The 18,697-nt window shown below is 40.6% G+C and overlaps 1 protein-coding gene across 1 annotated transcript in view; it reads left to right on the top strand.

The window, feature by feature from the left end:
• Positions 1-16,502: 16,502 nt before the first annotated feature.
• Positions 16,503-18,697, top strand: part of GFRA1 (GDNF family receptor alpha 1) — a 142,511-nt gene continuing 140,316 nt past the window's right edge. The window contains exons 1-2 of the mRNA XM_035547697.2: positions 16,503-17,090; positions 18,153-18,455. Coding sequence (XP_035403590.1) covers positions 17,051-17,090; positions 18,153-18,455 — 343 coding nt within the window. The 5' untranslated portion in view covers positions 16,503-17,050. The remainder of the gene's footprint in view (positions 17,091-18,152; positions 18,456-18,697) is intronic.

The following is an 18,697-nucleotide window of genomic DNA, read 5'->3' on the forward strand; positions in this document are numbered from 1 at the left end:
CCCAGTATGCTCCTCTATTTTTGAACAATTCGGACTTAGGAAATAGTTTACTTATGAGAATGTGATATAAGGAAGCATTAAAATCCAGTGTTGATGTCAAAATCCTTTATCAAAATTCAGGTACAACACATTTACTGCAGCAGATTCATCCATCTGGCCAGCTGGTGTATCAGGGAAGGAAGTTACAATAGCGTGACATGCTTTGTTTGTGACAAACCAAGGCTTACTGGTGTTTTGTATTTGCCTGTTTGTCTTCCAAGTATCTGCACTTTAATTGTTAAACAATCTGTCCTAGTACCTCTCTCAAAACTCAGTCTGTACGGTGTAAAATTCTACCAAGCAGTAAAGGCAAACGCTAAGTCTAGCCTGTCGTATTTCTCTGGGAACTTCCCAGTTCCTCCATGAATTCTTTAAGACAGACTCCATCAATTCAGAAATATCTTTGATGAGTGCCTGCAAATCTGTAAGCTGAAAATGATGAGCCCCTATTAGCATGAGCATACCTAAATATTTAGTCAGTTCTGTCTGTATTGTGGCCAATATTCTGTACTCATTGAAGTTAGTTAATTATGCATCAAGGCACTTTCCTGGGGAGCACTGTGGGAAAAAAGGGATAGCAAAGTGGCAGTGTGCTCAGTATCAGCCTCTGCCTCCTTTCCTAGTTCATAATGGATCTTCTGAAGAGTGGTACAGAATTATGAGCACGGCCAAGAACCTCACTGAGTTGGCTCGTGCAATTAAACCAAGTACAAAATGGTTCTTCAGACGCATTAGTAAAAGGGAGCACAAAAGTAAGAAGTAAGGAACCACAGAATCCCAGAAATGAAATGGAGATTACCAGCAATCTAGGAATGATTGAAATAGCAAATGAATACATTGTCTCACTTTTCAGTGGCGATAATGTAGTGCCTAAGAATAATAAAAAGATACTTAAAGGGAATGAAGACAGAGTAATGGAAGTTCCCATACGTGAGCTAGCAGCTAAACGTAGCCTGCTTACTAGGATGAAATGGAGAGGGTTAAAGAATGACAATTTAAGGGCACGGAGAGCATCAGCAAATACAAATGCTAAATGCTAAATCTAAATGTATCTGTTCAATTCAGGGCTAGTTCCATACAGATAAAGAATAATAAAGTTATTCCTTGTATTCAGAAAAGGGAAAAAGGTGGTCAAATAAAAGGCAGACCTGGTAGTTTGACCTCAACACCGAGCAAGGTCTTAGAATAGATTTTGAAGGAAAAAATTATCAAGGACCTGGCAGGAAATGGGAAGTGGGAAAAGCTACAACATGGTTTTATCAAGGGCAGATCATGTCAAACTAACTTAATATCTTTCTTTGATAAGATAATTGTCCCAGAAAAGAGTAATGGAGTGAACCTAATCTACCTCGATCAAAACAAGGCATTATATTGTTCCTACTGGGCAGTTATTTAAGGTGGAGAAGATGGGCATTACTGCAAAAATTGTAAGGTGGATGAGGCACTGAGAGTTACATTAAAAGAGGATTAGGTTAAAATGGAAATACGGAAATGAAATGAGGTTGATAGTAGAATTCCTTTTGGACTGGTCTTAGGACTGATTTAAATAATGTTTTTGAGCTTGGTCAAACTAGAATGGGTCTGGCATTAACAGATCTAATGAAGCTGGAATATGGCTAGCAGAAAAAAACAAATGACTTTAGGGACTGACAGAATGGAAACCCAATAGCACAGAAAGCACTGTTAGGGGACTAATATGTTCTTTTGGTAAAAGCTGGTGACTTGATAACTGCTGGCAACCGTAGAGAGAAGGGATTTGCTGCATGAGTCAGTTGCATGGTGACCAGGAGCCACGGTTATATCATGGTTGTGAAGCAGTTTTAGGTTACATTAAGCGAAGGATTTTTAGTGAAGACAATAAGGCGTTAACATTGCTTTACAAGGCACTGGTAAGACAACTCTCAGATTATTGTTTACAGTTGTCATGACCCACATTAATTCACAGCAGGTGCAGAGTGGGATGGTTAGGGGAAAGGAGTACCTATTTTCTCAGCTGTGATGAAAATAGCTTATCTGGCAAAACAAAGCTTGAAAGGGCATATGGTTATATCTTTATGAGTACGTGTGGGGGTAGATGTGATGCGAGAAGACTTTTATGTTGAAGGATAGCACCATTTCAAGATCAGATACATACAACCAATTATGAATAAATGGGAAATTTAGAAGAAGGATCTTGGCAATCTGTGTGAAGCTCTGGAACTGTTTTCCAGACAAGGTCACAGAGGCAGGAACTGAACTACTTCAGGATGGAAATTTATAAATTAATGAAAGGATGTGTGTGACACAGTGAGCCGATGATGAGTCAGAATTCAAAGCTTGTGATATAAAGCTTTGGATGCTTACTGGCATTGCCAGAGAGGTTTAAAGGGGAACTTGTTTGTGTACTTCTCTGACACAGTCCATAAACAGAAATATTTTTAATTAGACCATGTGCTAGGGTTTCTGCTATTCTGCATACACCAGGACTTTGATGTTTCTTCTTGGTGTATGGTATAGGAGAAGGGAACCGCCCTTTCTTAAATGGTAAGAGATTGGCAGCAGGTAAAAATGGGGTTATTGGTTAGGATGTCAGAGGTTAATTGGATTTAACTTGCTTACATGCTCAGGGTTAAGATGATCACCTGAGTGGGACCAGGAGGTAATTTTTATCTGAGTCATATTGGCTAGGGTTACTTTCCTCATCAACTGTCTGGAATGGGGTATAAAATTTTGATTTGCAGAATTCTGAATTGTGTCTGGTCAAGAAATCCTATGACTTTAGCAACTTCTACTGTCCTTTTCTGACTCACTTTTTTATTTTTCTCAGTGTTTTTCAGTCCCTTATTCTCCTGAAGTATGAAGGGATGTAATTATTATATGGGACATCATTTCAGTATGCTGCAAGACTTGATTTAATGCTTGCTTTTTCAGATCTTCTAAGAGTTTCTTCCAAATAAGAAATTTTTTTTTTTTCCTAGTGTCATGGTGCTAAATGAGAGGCAGGCAGGGACACTTCATATATATTGGTAAGGTTTGAAAAGAAAAGGCTGATTGTTTTTGTGGTTCAGAATTTCCTGCAACTTTACATCAGAAAGCACCCTGTAATGGATGATTCTAGCTCAAGTAATTTAAAAAAATATTTAGATGATACCATATTTTGTTAACCAGGATTCTCAGGGCTTTCTAGCTTAGGTGTTCTACCAAATCATTTACAAACGCCTTATCCAACCACTAAATGATTCAGGTTCTTCAGCCTTTATAAAATCCATTTTAAGGTAATTATACATATGGTTTTTTCCTCCTGATTTGGTTTCTTGACTACTAGCTAAAAACAAATAATTAAAAAGTGGGAGTGATAGTGCTTTGTCTCATTAAATGTATGAAGAACCTGTGGCAACTAGGCTCCTAAGTCACCTGTTATTAAGTGGATACAATTAGATGGAATGTAAATGTACTGCACTTAATGTGTATTCCTAAAGATCATTTTTTACATAGATATGGATGCCTTGACTAGAGGCCACAAGGAACACCATGGTGTTAAAGATCCCATAGGTAATTCACTGTGTGTTACTGATATCTGTGCTTGTAGCAGCCATACTGACATTTTTCTTGCCACTAGTGAGAAAAAATACACGGTTTATCTCTGTACTGTTTCTTGAATTCCGAATAATTGTACTCTGAAATTGGGCAGTTTATTTCTCGTAGCCTGTACAGTGGTATCGATGTATCAGTTCTGTGATGTGGCTTATCTTCTTCAATCCAGGAAGCTGGAGTTCAAAGGTCTTTCTTAATGCACGGATTACTAAGTGTCAGTGTAATCTACTGCTACTCAGTCTGTCCCTCTCCTTACATTTCTTGTCAGAGAAATAAAATAGCAGATTCATAAGTCAGGTCAGATCTACTCTGTATCTCTTTTCTTGAGTCCTATCTTGACACTCTCAGATAAATTATCTTTCAGTGAAGAGATGGCCTGAATCGTATATAGAAAATGAATGTCTCTAAACCTGCCAGCCCTCCACAAATCCTCAAGTTGCATTTCCTTTGAACTGCCTCCTCTGCTAGGGATGCTAGCTGCAAAAACACTGAATTAGTTTTTCTTTATTCTTCATATCATTGTCTCTGTGGAGTCCAGTGCTACAAGCCGTGGAACCTTTTAAGAAGTAGTTGGCAGTTGCATGACATATGTAACTTTCTAAATCCAAACCCCACGTAAGTGGAGAATGGTTACTCCCACGCTTCTCAGTCCCTTTTGGCTACCATCTGGAACAGCAATAAAATAAACCTAACTTTTTCTTATCGTCTTAGGTACATAAGTCCAGCTGAAAATAGCTTTTTTTCTAATAAATTGTATGATTAAATTTAAGCTGAAAAGTTTCTGCTGAGACATGTTAAGTTTACTTGTTTGAAGTTTTGGTTGGAACAACAGAAATATTAAGGCTGATCCTGTCAGATTTTTTTCACTTTAGCATTTTACATAGCGTAATACTCTTCTCCCTGCCTTTATTGTTATCTAAGTTACTGTTAGCTGACATTTATTTTACTTTTGTGCCACAGTAAAACCTAAATCAGGATTTGGGAAGCTTTTAGGTTGCTGATGAGAGGGAAAAAAAAAATTCTTCTGCTAAATGTACTCCAACGTCTGTTGGCAGAAAGTTAGTTACCTTCTTGCTTCTTGTTCTCTTATGTGCTCTACATGTGTTCCATATTGCCCAAGTAGCTAAATGTCTAGTCTTCTCCTTTCAAGGTCCCTCCTGGAAACCAGAACAGGGCTGAATTTATATAATCTCTGGTCTATTCAATCGGATTTGAGGATGTTAGGCATTTCTCCAGAATTTCTGGATATCTAGTGGTCTTGTCAGTGCCTCATCTAAGTTTCCAGGGATCTGGACGGCTCGAATAAATGGTCTCTGCATGGGAATAAATTGACATTGTGGTGTGTGCATGGTGAGCCCAGCGTCAGATTTATTCCGTAAGAGCTATTTTTGCACAGCATAGGCATAGGTACTGTTGTCTTGCAAGTCTTACACAGCAATGTGGTAACTCTGCCTTGGCAAAGTGGTTTGCAATACAATGCCTAGTTACTTCTCATCTTAAAATCCTAAAGTTTTTTTTTTTTTTTTTTTTTGGGGGGAACCTGACTTTTCTCTAATCATTACAGAAATGAAAACATTCTTGAGTGACTTTACAGTACAATAAACTCAAGCAAATGTTTTATTTTAGAAATAGTATTATGTCGGAGTGGAAGCTGTCTTCCAAGGTATTGATTGCATGGGACTATTAATCCCAGGGTAGTGGGTTTGGACCCCGCGTTGGACACGTGAATTTGGAGGTGCTATCCAGGGAAGCAGCTGAGTCACCATCCCTGGAGGTATTTAAAGGACATGTAATTGTGGTGCTTAGGGACATAGTTTAGTGGTAGACTTGGCAGTGCTAGGTTAATGGTTGGACTTGATGATCTTCTTTTACATACTTTAGTCAATATTCATCAACTGTTACATTCTGCATTTAGCAGAATTTAGAAATTTAGCAGAAAGAGCATTTGCTCTTTCATGGAAATCTTGCAGGAAGAGCCCTTGTGGTTACTCCTCCGGGATGACAAAAAAAAAAAGGCAATATTTTCCTACAGGGATTAAATATTATTTTATGCCATGGGCTGAAAGATGATTGAGAAATTAAAAAAATATTTTTATTTTTTTTGTAAGTCCTGAATCTCAAAGTAAAATGAATATCGACTGGGCAGTCAAAACATTTTCAACTTTCCTTCAATATAGTCTCCACGCTGAAGTGAGCTATTTCAGATGGCTGAAAAAGTATTGCTTAATGCCTGTAAGCACTGTCAGAAATCAATAACTTTGAAATCTGCGCAATTTGTATACACTGAATTTGGCACATCACTTTAATTGTCTGTTTACAATAGAATAAAAGTGGTTTGAGCAGTTGTCAAAAGGACAGAAATATGTCAAATAATATTCTTCTATAGTGTAGAAATAGTTAATATCACAAATATCAAAATCATAATGATTTTTTATTGAAGTCTGCAAAAAGTGCAAATTCAAAGCATCATAGGAAATAGCATTATTTTGGTAGTTACACACAACCTGTGGATAGTGACTACAGTTGCACTAAAATAGTTTTTCCTATTTAAAATATTTTGAGATCATAAAGCATACCATTAATGAAGAAAAAAAAAAATCAAGATTTTCCAAATATTTTAGGTGGGTAAACAATTGGCAAAGAAGTCAATAACATGAGCTCTTAATATTAAGAGCAGCAATGTAGGAGAATTCCATGTTGTGTTTTGAGAAGAAAAAAGTACGCTGAATTTAGTGTCGAATTTTCCAGCAGACAAAGGCAGGTCTGTTGAAATTCTTTTTTCAATCTACACAAGTGCCTGCATCTTGAAGACAAAATTTATTCTCTTTTGTTATATATGTTCAACTCTAGGGTTTGATTATCCATGGAGTCTATTTCGTGATAATGGAATTCTTCTAAGCATTTTCAACAAGTAAAATTTGAAGAAGTTTAAGTGTCCAAAGGTGAGAATTAAATTAAAATACAACAGTATTCCACCTGAATGTGAATTACAACACTTAACCAGTTAAGCTCAAGATTTTAATGCATTCCACCAAAAAATGCAACATATGCATTTTCAAATAAAACTGAGGTAATGCAGTAACATACATGCACTGGGATCAACACCTTTCTTCTTGGTACTCCTCACGGTGTTTTCCAGGTCTTCAAAAACTACTGTGGTAGAGCTAACTTTTTGGCAAGCTAACAATTTAGTGTGCCATTGCTTGCTTTTTTTTTTTTTTTTTTCCTCTGACACTTAGGATGAGGACTTTCTCAAAATGGTTTCACAAAACTATTGGATTTTAATGTTAAGAGTAATTCCCACAGTTCTAGCCAAAACTGTAGCTTCCTTTCTAATCCTCTGAACAGCATCAAAGGAGTGTGTGTTTCAAACCATTTACAACATATATAGGTAGGCAAGACCAAAATGGATAACGAGTGGGATTACCTAGTTTACAAAGGCATAATCTGAGCCTTAATAGTCCAAATACAAGGATATATCCCAGGGATATGCACAATTTTTTCTTCATGAAGATGGTATGGTTTAGGCCAGGGCAGACTGAATGTGTACGTGAATTGCCATGCAGTAAATTAAACAATGTGAGCTATTGTTCTGTGCATTAACAGGCACTCTGTCACAGAGACCAAAAACATCCAGTTTTAGGATCATGATTCTCTCTGCTTCCCCCTTCCTGGCTGATAGGAGCAGTGGCTGTCAGTAAGCTAGAGGAGTAGAGCGTTAAGCAAGGTGGTCATGAGCTCAGCACCTGGCATCCCTGAAGGTCCTCTGCAGTCAGGTTTTTCTGAAAGTCCAGTTGTGCTGCCACCCTTCCGTTTGAACTCGTGGTCCTGTTTATTTTTCTCTTGCCTCCTTTTTCTGATGAAGAAGGAAAAAGAACCCAAACGTGCCGCACAGGGCTTTCACAAAGTCCTATCGTGCATCCATCAGGTTGCTATGACTAGCTCCAGTTTGATGTTACACAGATTACAATGTAATCGTGTTTAAAAATCATGGTATTAATCATAATTGCTTTGATTTTTTTTCGTAATTCTGGGAACATTGTGATTACATTTCATTCTGGCAAGAAGCCATTACTGTACATATTTAAAAGTTTGCATTGTTTTGTTATAAATAATGATCTACTGGATAATTAACAAAGTCACAGACTTGGATGGGTCACACTGCCTTCCTGCAAGTAATTTTTTACAGCTTCAAATCTATAGTAAATATTTATATTTCATCTTAACATTTTGTCTGATTACCCTATGTTTTTTTCTTCTGCTTTCTTATACTAGTAACTCAGAAATTCCTATGAAAAATGACTGCATCAGAAACTTCCTTCTTTTCCTTACTTAGAAATGCAGCTTTCTAGACTTTCTGCCATTTATAAAATAAATCGTACAGCTCAGTTATGTGTGTGTATATATATATATATATATATATATATATATATATATATATAGCCATTGCTGCGTTCAGAAGAATGCCCTTTAGAAAACGTTTTCAGGTATTGTTTGTAAGAAGCAAACAACCAGACATTAGACAGTCTTGTATGCTGGATGCTCTTCCCGTTTAGGATCAGGACATTGTCCTTACAAGTGCTTTACAGAAGAGAAGAACCAACGTAGTCTTGATCGTGCTCTTCCCTTTAGTGGACCAATATTTATAGTACAGTGTACAGGAAAACCTGAGCTAACATAATTTAAATGAAAATCAAAGCAAGTTGTGCTTTGTATAAAGTATGTGTGTATTTGTGTATTTAACCTGCTTTTTTTTTTTTTTTAAGAAACTGCTTATTACTGGTTTCTATTGTTATCCCAAGTGTTCGAAGGGTGTTCCAGGTCAATCAAAAAGATGCCCACATGCTTTCCTTGGCCCAGCTACTGCATCCAGCCCATCTAGAGGGAGAAGCCTCTCCAGTGGAGGGCAAGGGAGGCATGACGGTGTAAGCAAGGACCAACAAGGGTTCCTAGAAGAGCTCAGCAAGGGCCAGCTGAGAGCTTCTATGAGAGCTGAGGCTCTTTCTGAGTGCCTGAATCTGTTCAGGCAAGCCTTGGAGGTGCCAGCGAAACAAAGACCTAAGACACTCTAGGAGACTCTGAGTAAACTTCAGGTCAGGAATCCACCTGGAGAAGGACTCTTGTGGCAACCATACAGTAGTGAGGGAAGGCTTTCTTTTCAAACCTTGTGTTTAGTCTGGTCCACCCAGCTGAAATGGGTTTTCTCTGCTAAAACAGAAGCCTCAGTCTGATCTGTTACTTTCTGGTCAAGTGAAATATATTCTTGAGATTAGAAGGCAGTAGTGTGCTTAAAGCAAAGAGCAAACCGACCTTCGCATCCCTCCCAGTGAGGGGGTGGGATGGGGTGAGAAGCGGTATGGAGTGAGAAGTCAGGTATCCTTTACATTTGGTTACTTTTATAGCCAAGTCAGGGTATGGTTTATTTAGGAATATCCAGGATGCATCTATGTGTAAACGATTAGAATAAGGATCGAGTTTAGACAGCATCCAGGAAGTTTGAATAGTGCACCTTCATAATTTAAAAGAAGATATTGTTGCTTTTCAACTCAATTATGTCTGTTAGTAAAGCTGCAGGATCGATGCAGGCATTCCATCATAAAAGCTTTTTTTTCTTTTTTTTTTTATAAATTATTTACTGGTGTTACCAGCAAGTGACTATATCCACCTAGAGACCGTACTGTAGATTTATCTGTGCATCACATGATTACATGATTAAACCAGCCAAATTTCTTTAACAGCTAGAGCTGTGATTGATGTAATGAATACTTCCAGAAAAAAATCAGTTGTGACTCCAACTTTCAGACTGGCCTTTCAGATTAGCCTGATGTGTTTACTTCTTTGGTGTGTACAGTGCTCTGTGGGTATTCTGCTGTCATCAGAATTTCACAGAAGTAGTGGCAAAAGAGCCAAGAAACAGGATTATCTGGTATTTTAATAGAACAAACAGGTCTTGATTTTCAACAGTGTGTTTCCAGCTGATCATCAATTGGATTACAGGGGAATTATCTCATTTGCCAGTCATAAGGTTCTTCCTGAACTATAAAATTACAAATAAAAATACAAGGAGCCATTGTCGCTGACTAAAGAAATATTTAGTCTTTTCATCCCATATTTATTGAATAATTTTTATGACTAAACATCTAAGTTCAAATTGTTCTGTGTGCAATTATTTTTACTGAAGCATTTGCAGAGCTGCTCAGGCAATTGTTATAAAACAAAAAGCAGCCAAGCTCCCCCCAGTATCACTGTACCTTTAGTAGAGACACTGCCACATGCAGTTGATGGCAAATATCTAAGAATAGTTAGCTTTGCTTTTTCTATAGGACAAATCCTCAAGGCACTTACAACACTAGTTTCTTCCACTTCCATTTTTTTTTTCTTAATCTCCTTTCACCTCAAATATAAATCCCTTGAGACTTTTTGTACCCTAAATTTCTCACCTCAGAGGAAGACAGAGAAAACAGAGATTGCAGGAATTAACACTGACAGAGTCGCTAACCTTTTCAGAAACTTCCAATAAATTTACAATTTCAGTGATATTTACTGTCAGGAGAATAGTTGATTTTACTCATCAGGGCTAGTCTAGCAAATGTACAAGAAATACAGTTTTGAAAATCGAAGATGATAATTTTGCCTTTGGTCACCAAAGTCTAAAATGACTTTAACCTCCGTGCATCATTTTTGACTTCCCTACACAGGGCATGAGTCAGGGCAGATTTCATCCTACCATTTAGAATAAGATATGTACAGTAAGTGAAAGCAAAATCTTCCTCTAGGATTTAATATTCTTTGCTCTGTAAATGTGTGCATATCCAGTGTAGCATGAACAGTGAAAGCTGAATGCTCATCATTAGCTAGAGCTGTGCACATCTGAAAAGAGAACTTTACCACTTTTTGCACACTATTTTGTACGTGGACATTTTATTACTGTCAATTAAGTATAGGGTATTGGAAATGAAACCTACACGTAAGTGAAGCAGTACACAGATGGAAGATGCCAACATTCTCATTTTTACGGGGCTTTTCTCAGGTGCTGTCCATTTGATCTCAGTGTTCTGAGATACAAATGCTTTCCACCAATATATTTTTGAATATGCCTGGAATGTTATATTTGTACAGCAATGGACTTAATTAGAATGAATTGTTTTTCTAGAACTGTAGTTTTTCTCCAGAGACTATGAGGTTCACTAATGCAAATATATTTTACATAGCATAAGGTAGGGTTTCTTGTCCCATGGTTCAGAACTGCATGGTTTCCACAAGACCACATGGCTGGTAATCACAGAAGTTTAAGAAGACAAAAGGAAGGTTGCCACCAGTATATGCATGCCAACAAACTAAATGTTGATGCTGTTTGAATCGCAGTAGCTGCCAGTGCCCGTGGGATGCTAAAGGCTGAAGCTGCTGGCATATGGGTTAGAAGCTGAAGTTTGAAATGATGCTACACGAGCAGCTGAATTGCATTGCTTTAGACTTTATAGGCACATGAATTACTAACACTTAACATATAATATTTTGTGTTTTCATCTTTTATATTTCTGCCTCACTTCTTTACATCAAGTTCCTTTGCTGACTGCTGTATTCCCTTGTGCTATGGAATTTAGCACATTGCTGTAGAGGCATGAATCACCTTTCCCACTTTAGCATGAATTGCCTCTACGAACAGCTAGGGGGCTGTATTATTCCACTTTTAAAGCAATAAGACATAAATCGAGGGCTACAACTATCATCAGTCCGTCCTAACAACTTTTTCCTATCAGTTCAAGCAAACATCAATGCCTATACCCATATATCAGTATTTAAAGTTTAATGAAATCAGTCGTATGTGGTATGGAGCTCCACAAGTGCCTGGCAAGAGTTTTGTTCATATTTTCAACTTTTAAGGGTAAATGAATTTGGCTAGGTGTACGTTTTGTTCTCTTTCTTAACTGCAAGCTCTCTGAATTGCACTGTAGTGTTTTAGTACTTATGCATCTGTTCTACTGAAGTCAAAAACAAGTCACATATAAGATATGATTTCGCTCAGGATTTTTTTTTTCTGGGTGGTCTGACACTACACAAACACAACCTCTGGTGAGGACAGGGAAGCAAGAGATTAGGAAAACTTTCTGGCCAAGAACAGCTGTGTGAATTCATTACCAGTTCAGATTAAAGATATTTTTTTGTTGGTGGTGTTTTTTCTTTTTGTTTTCTTTCCTTTTTTTTTTTTTTGTTGCAACGGGGAGCTTTATTTTCTTATACTTTTGCATGAATTAGGTCACTCAGTAATTTGGATTGCGCTTCCACATGGTTTTTATTTGATTACTGTGTGAATGCTCATTGTTTACTTTGCTTTTGTTTTATGTTTTTCCTGATACTTACTGAAAGCTGTAAACCCAAATAAATGACAAGTTCAGTAAAAACTCAATCTTGCTTTTGTGCTGCAAAAGCCCATTCAAGGCTTCATAAGCCCCTCAAAATTGATTTTTGGAGCACTGTTATTTAATCTGTCCTTTAGAAAACTTTAATGCCTTGAGCAAATCCTTTTTGCCTTATTCCCACCATTAGGTGCTTTGACTTCATGGTAAGCAGATATATGTAAGACGAAAAAAAGATGCAGTGCAGATTCTTCCCCCAGTCCCTAGTAATTCTCTAACTTTTCCATCCTCCCTTTCTCATTATGAAATAAAACCTCCTGTGTAAACACTACCGCTTGTGCTCTCATGGCACACAGCCTTATTCCCATCAGTTGCTTGCTCTCCCCCACCTGCTATATCTGACTCATTAATTCAGCTTCAGCTTTGCTTCACCTTTTCCTTCCCCAAAGAATTACATGTAAAGTTGATGGCACTGTTCTTATTTCAAAATACTGTGTCTCCACATACCTGCTGGGCCCACAGATAATACTGTGCAACTTTCCTCTGGCTCAGTGGCTCCAACTTCAGTATTTTCTTGCAGGGTTCAGTCTTTAAAAGGAGGTCTGTGGCAGAGGGCACTAGCTGGCTAGCTGTGGTCCAGTCAATATATTAATTTGACCTTTTTGTCAGCTTACCATTACATTGTCATCTGAACTGCAGCCAGCCAGAACAACCTAACGTAGTGCTCCAACGCCGCAGCTTTTGCATGTAGGACTAGCTGCAAAACAACATCAACTAGCATTTGAGTCAGCTTTTCTTCCGTGTGACACCCTTCTGAGAGTTTGCTGTCAACCTTTAATTTACATGCAAATGAGGAGGCAGAAGGAAATCCAGTATGATTGAATACAGAAAAAACAGTATTCTGACTTCACACTTCTTGTATGACTGGCCTAAAGTACCATATGGCCCTGACTAGAGATGGGGTTTGATGCTGTTCCTGTATTCAGTGCATTTAGGTGCAGCCTGTAAGTGGCAAGAAGCTTCAATCTGCCCATAGTTCTTGACTTTGGAAATACAAACAAAAAATCAAAAAACAACAACTACAAAAAAAAAACAGTTTTTTTTTTTTTCCCCACAGAATCTCTAACAGCAAATAACCCTTCCTTCCTCATTACTATGCCTTTTCTTTATTAAAGTTTTCAATTAATGAACACCAGCTAATGTAGGTAACTACAGAGAACAAAGAGTCTAAAATTATGTAAGACCTGAAGAAATAGCAGTTATTGCTGGTGGTAAGTAGCTCAGGAATTTAGTTCTGTCTTCCACATTATTTATATTGTAATGGCATTTAAACAATAATTCAGCAGTGATTATGTTGTCATCTGTCTTGTAATGAAATGTTTGTCCCTACCAGCTGTACCTTATATTTGTTATGTTATATTCATTGTTCTGGAACTTTTTAATAAAAATCAATCAATAGAATAGAAAACTAGCTTAAATATCTTTACAATGTTCACATTACACTTTTTTTTAATACTTTTACTGAAGAGCCTCATGGCTTGGGTGGTTGTTGCATACAAATGGTAAGGTGGACCACGGTTTGACCAAAATCAACAGCAAAGCACCCATGGACTTAATTTTACTCCAGAGGAGGTAAAAGGCAAGTGGAAAAGATCATGAAAAGAGCATAGGGGTTATGACTCCAGCCACAGAGTGGGTTAGGCGGTTTCAGTGAAAAAGTGGCAGACATGTCAGCTGATGATTTTTCTCAAGATGAGGAAAGGGATCTTGCTCATAAATAACTTACTTCATTGTTTGTTCTTCTTGCTATCTTAAATGTAGAAATAGTGGGTGGCCATACCGCAGGCTTCAGCTCCCTGGTGAGTCAGTTGTCTTGCTTGCCTGTAGGGGATAATTGTTTGAAATAAAATAAATAAAAGCTCCAGATAAAACTAGTGCTATCAATTAACATTATTGTTGACATCCTCCACTGAGGATAAACAAAGTCTAGCTAGTTACTGAATTTACAGATTGGGCTGGGTACTACTGCCATAACCTGTCTGGAATTAGGTCAGTGAAGTCACCACCGAAGCAGGAGTGACTTCTGGCAGCGGGTGAGGTGGGCAGTGGAGCTCCAGCGTTCTGCAGCGGGAGGCGCTCCAGTTTGGTGTATTTTCAGGCTGGGACCTTTGTAAATTCTTAAAAACCTTGAAAATGGTTTGTAGCTATGATTTGCAGGAGAGTATACATAAGATATATGTATACAATGGCACTTGGAATTTGCTGCGTACCTCAAGTGTTGATGGGACAGGAGTCCAACACAGAAGTGATCAGTTCGGTTCAGCTACCCAAAACCACAGTGATCCTCTACGAAGAGAGCAAAGTACTTGTGTTGTCTCACTGCTGCCAGGGTCTCAGTATTAGTTTAGGCATAAACGGAAAGGATGGCATCTGGAGACTAATGAATACTGGACATAAGTTGACAAAAACTATAACAAATTCCATTTCCAAAAGAAAAATAAAATAGTAATTTATGCTGTGGTACAATTGTTCTCATGATATGCAGTAAGCTTTCTCATGCCCCTAGTCCTGGTTAAAAAAAAAAAAAAAAAGAAGGCAGTGGTTGGACATTGAGCAACTGTATGTAGCATGGACTTTCTCCTTGGATTTTGTTTTTAGAACACAGTTGTGTTTTAAAACCTTTTTGGATTAAGAAATTTTAACCTTTTTTAACTTTGAATGCTAGTTTTTCAGAGATGAACCAAAGACTGGCAAGAGGAGTGTTTAGTGACAATCTTCAGCATTTTCGATGCATGCTTTTCCAGATGTCTTGTTATTTCTGAACTGCCAGTAACATTTTTATTTTTAACACTTTTAAAACATGATTTCAATTTCACTGTAATAGTAAACACCCCATAAAAGCTGTGTTTTATAACAGCAAAAGTCACTATTAATGCAGGGCTGTGCAGTGTGTTGGTTTTATATACCAAATAATACTGTGTGTATGTGTGTGTTTACATATGTATGTATTCAGAACATTAATGCATGAATGGTTTCACAAATAGTGGTCTGGATTTCAGTCTTACTTTTGCTTGCCTTGCTCTGGTATGAATGTTGTAGCTATTCCTGACTTACACCTCGAAATTATAGGTGAATTAACCTACCTGTTTATTAGACATACAAATAGCTTCTACATCAAGCTGTACCAAATAACTTGTGTAACTTTGTGTGCCGTAAAGATGTTAAAATTACCGGTGAAGAAGTAATCATCTCTGTACCTCACTTCAATTTGTACGGAAGTGTTTGGAAGGCCAGCTTGTTGCATTGCTTGTATAGCAGCTACTTCAACAGCTGAGACTGACTTCTATCAACAGTGCCATCACCAATTTAGCACTTTCTAGTTATGTTTGAACACTCCAAAAATCTGGCCATTGTTTCTGTTTCTCTTTGACGATGATATCCTTGTACATGCAGCAGGTAACAAGATATTTTTTCACCATAGATAGCATATGTCCCCTCATACTAAACAACCAAAACACAGGGAGTTGTGACTTGGTCAGTTGCAACCTGAGATCAGGACTGTGACTTCTTGGGGAGAATCAGTACTCTGGACAGGTTCATCTGTCTGTTTTCAGGGAAATACAGCTCTGCCTGTTAAGAGAAAGTGGCAGGAGCGGAAAACCAGAAAAAAAAAGCTTCCACCCAGCAAGGTTCTGTGACTGGTGTATTTTCTGTATACCCCAGCATATGCTAGGCTTTTAAGTAAGTGTTTCTGAAGTACCTGACAACAGTCTAGCTCCATCTGCCACTCAGTTTTCTCTGTAAAAGTGGCCAGCCTGATCATCTCCCTTCTCAGAAGGGGAGGCAGATTCCTTCGGGCAACATTTGTTGCGAGGAGAAGCGCATTCCCCAAGTCAAACGGGCCAAACAGCTTGTTCGCAAAATTGCCAAGTACAGCGCATACTGATCCTTTTCAAAGAGAAAACATTTGGCTGCAGCCAAAACCTAAGAACACCTGAATCGAATTTTCCGCGTCTGAAAACGAGGAGGTCTGGAAACCGGCGCTATTTTCGGCTAACTGCCTTCTGCTGGGTTTCGGGGCAGCCCTACACGGTAGCAGCTGTGGGGAAGCCACCACAGGCACAGCCTCGCCGTTTGGGCCACTTGCCGCGAACGGGAGACGTGAGGGGGCGCTGCCCCCTCCGGGAGCCGGCTGAGGGCTGATGTCCCCCGCGGGGTGCCCCGGGGCCGGGCTGAGGGGACAAGGAGCGGCGGCCACCTCGGGGCCGGCAGGGGGAGGCCGCCGCCGCCGGGCCCCTGTGGAGGCGTGGGCAGGAGGGAAGCCGGGTCTACCTCCTGAGGTGCGGGCACGGCACCCGCTGCCGTGCCCCTAACTCGCTCGGCTCCGCGGCGGCTTCCCCTCAGAAACCCGCCCGGGTCGCCCCCTGCCCGCCCGTCACGGCTTCCCCCGCCAAAGTTTCTCGGCGGCGGCGCCGCACCTGCCCCTGCCAAAGCCCCAGCCCCGGCGGCGGGGGCGAGGGGTGGCACCGCCGGCAGGCGAATAAATAAAGTTGCGGGTTTGGGGAGGGGACGAGCACCCTGGGGAGCCTTCGTTGGGGCTGTCAGCGGCTCGCCCCGGGTCTCGTTCTCCCCCCCGCCCCGTGCACGCCTGGTCCCTCCCCGGGAAGAGGCGCTGCCCACCCGAGGAGGCGCCCGGCGCCGGTGCCCCGCTGCCGCTGCTCACTCGCACACAGCCACAGCCGGGCGTGCACTTCTCGGCGCTCCCGCTAAGTCAGCCCTGGTGTTTTCAGGTTGCTCAGACCTGAAACCTAAGGGGGGAAAAAAAACAAAACAAAAAAAAAAAAAGGCAAAAAGCTCAGCCGCTCAGCCTTTGCGTCGTTGCTCCCGCCGCCGGGGGTGGGAGCGGTGAAGAGGAGAGAGGTGGTTTTCTATTTTTTATTGTTATTTTTTTTAACCTCCCTCGATTTCAATGGATGTGAACTTGGAGTCTTTGGACCTCGGAGGTTTTGGAATGTCTACACGCTGATCCTTTTTGTTGTTGCACAGCAGCTCGTTTGGGGAAACCATCCGAAGACGGCAAGATGTTTCTCGCTCTCTTGTACTTCGCTTTGCCCTTAGTGGGTAAGTTGCCGGGGTCTGATTTCTCTGTACATCGCTTCATAAAGCAAGGCATAGGGTTTATGGGATCGGATGCCTGATGGTTGCCAGCTTATTGCTTAGGCAGAACAGTGAAGTTTCCAGTAGTTTTTTATGGCTCTGCCGCACACCACTTAGCCCAGTCTACGTTTCGAGCTTCGGGAGGTTATACACTTAGGTACTTGCCTGCGTAGCCTCCTGTTAAATTGGGCTCTCGCAAGTTACGGGAAAACTTTTTATCTTAATAAGATAAGGCTGCTTAGGGGGTGAGGAGGGTGACCCGAGCCGGCTGAAGGATTACATCTTCACCTGGAGCTGGCAACCTGCCTGACTGCGAGTGGTTTGCAGCCCCGGCTGGTTCCCTTTCCACAGGAGGTGTTTGCCTTTCCGTCCCTGTGTCTGAGGGAGTGTGACGGGGGCACAACGGAGAGGAGAGAGTTAATGTAATTTGCTTTGTTCTCCCGCAGAAGCATCATACGTGGAGAGAAATGGAGGGGGGGGATCATAAATCCTACTTTTAAGATAAGTGTAGAATAAGCAGAACTGTGTACAGCCTTTAAAAAGTGACTGACGCAAAAAAAAAGGAGGCTAATATCAATCAGCGAGGATACTTATCTCTCTGAGCGGGTTGTTCGTGGATGTAATTGAAATTACAGCAAAGCTGTTGTGGAAAGTGAGCCTGAGTGTTTAACCCCTCAGTTAAGCATGGGAGCGGGAAGGTTATTTGTTTCGCCAAAGTGGATCCAAGGAATAACGAACGCTTGTGCTGTCAGGCACGTTAACCCCTGTGGGTTTTCATTCCTTTTTGCGTTCTCTTGTAAACCAACCAGCAGGGTCAAAACCTCCACTTCCCCTGTGTTCCCACTAAAATGGATCTGCCTAAGACTGTGAAAGCCCCAGGTGGTTTCTGAAACCACCCTGAGGTTTGCAAGGTGCCGCCTGCGGCGAGGAGGTGCCTTGTGCTTCCCGGATGCCTGCCCGGGAGCCCTGGTTAGATCGGCCACATCCCTCAAAGAGAGTTTGTTGGTTTGTGTCTCCTCTTTCTAGATGTACTTCTGTCCGCAGAAGTGAGCGGGCTGCCTGGAGGGGACCGCCTGGACTGTGTGAAAGCCAGCGATCAATGTCTCAAGGAGCAGAGCTGTAGTACTAAATACAGGACACTGAGGCAGTGTGTAGCTGGCAAAGAGAGCAACTTCAGCCGGGCGACAGGCCTGGAGGCAAAGGACGAATGCAAAAACGCCATGGAGGCTCTCAAGCAGAAATCTCTGTACAACTGCCGCTGTAAGAGGGGCATGAAGAAGGAGAAAAACTGCCTGCGCATTTACTGGAGCATGTACCAGAGCTTACAGGGTACGTTGCAAAACACAGAAACATTACACTCCCCCTAATGCAGTGTGATTTCGCAGCCCCTCACGTCAGCTAGCTGCTGCCACTGAGACTAAACTGAGGTTCTGACCTTGTAATTCATATTGTGCTCTTCAGCTGCAAACTGAGGACCTTTCATCCGACTCAAGAACAGCTGCTGCTCCGTCTCCTGTTGTTGGGAAATCCACAATGAGGGTTTCCTCCAGGGGACCCAGCTGACCTTTCTA

Source organism: Cygnus atratus, chromosome 7 (genome assembly GCF_013377495.2).
Source record: "Cygnus atratus isolate AKBS03 ecotype Queensland, Australia chromosome 7, CAtr_DNAZoo_HiC_assembly, whole genome shotgun sequence".
NCBI classification, from domain to species: domain Eukaryota; kingdom Metazoa; phylum Chordata; class Aves; order Anseriformes; family Anatidae; genus Cygnus; species Cygnus atratus.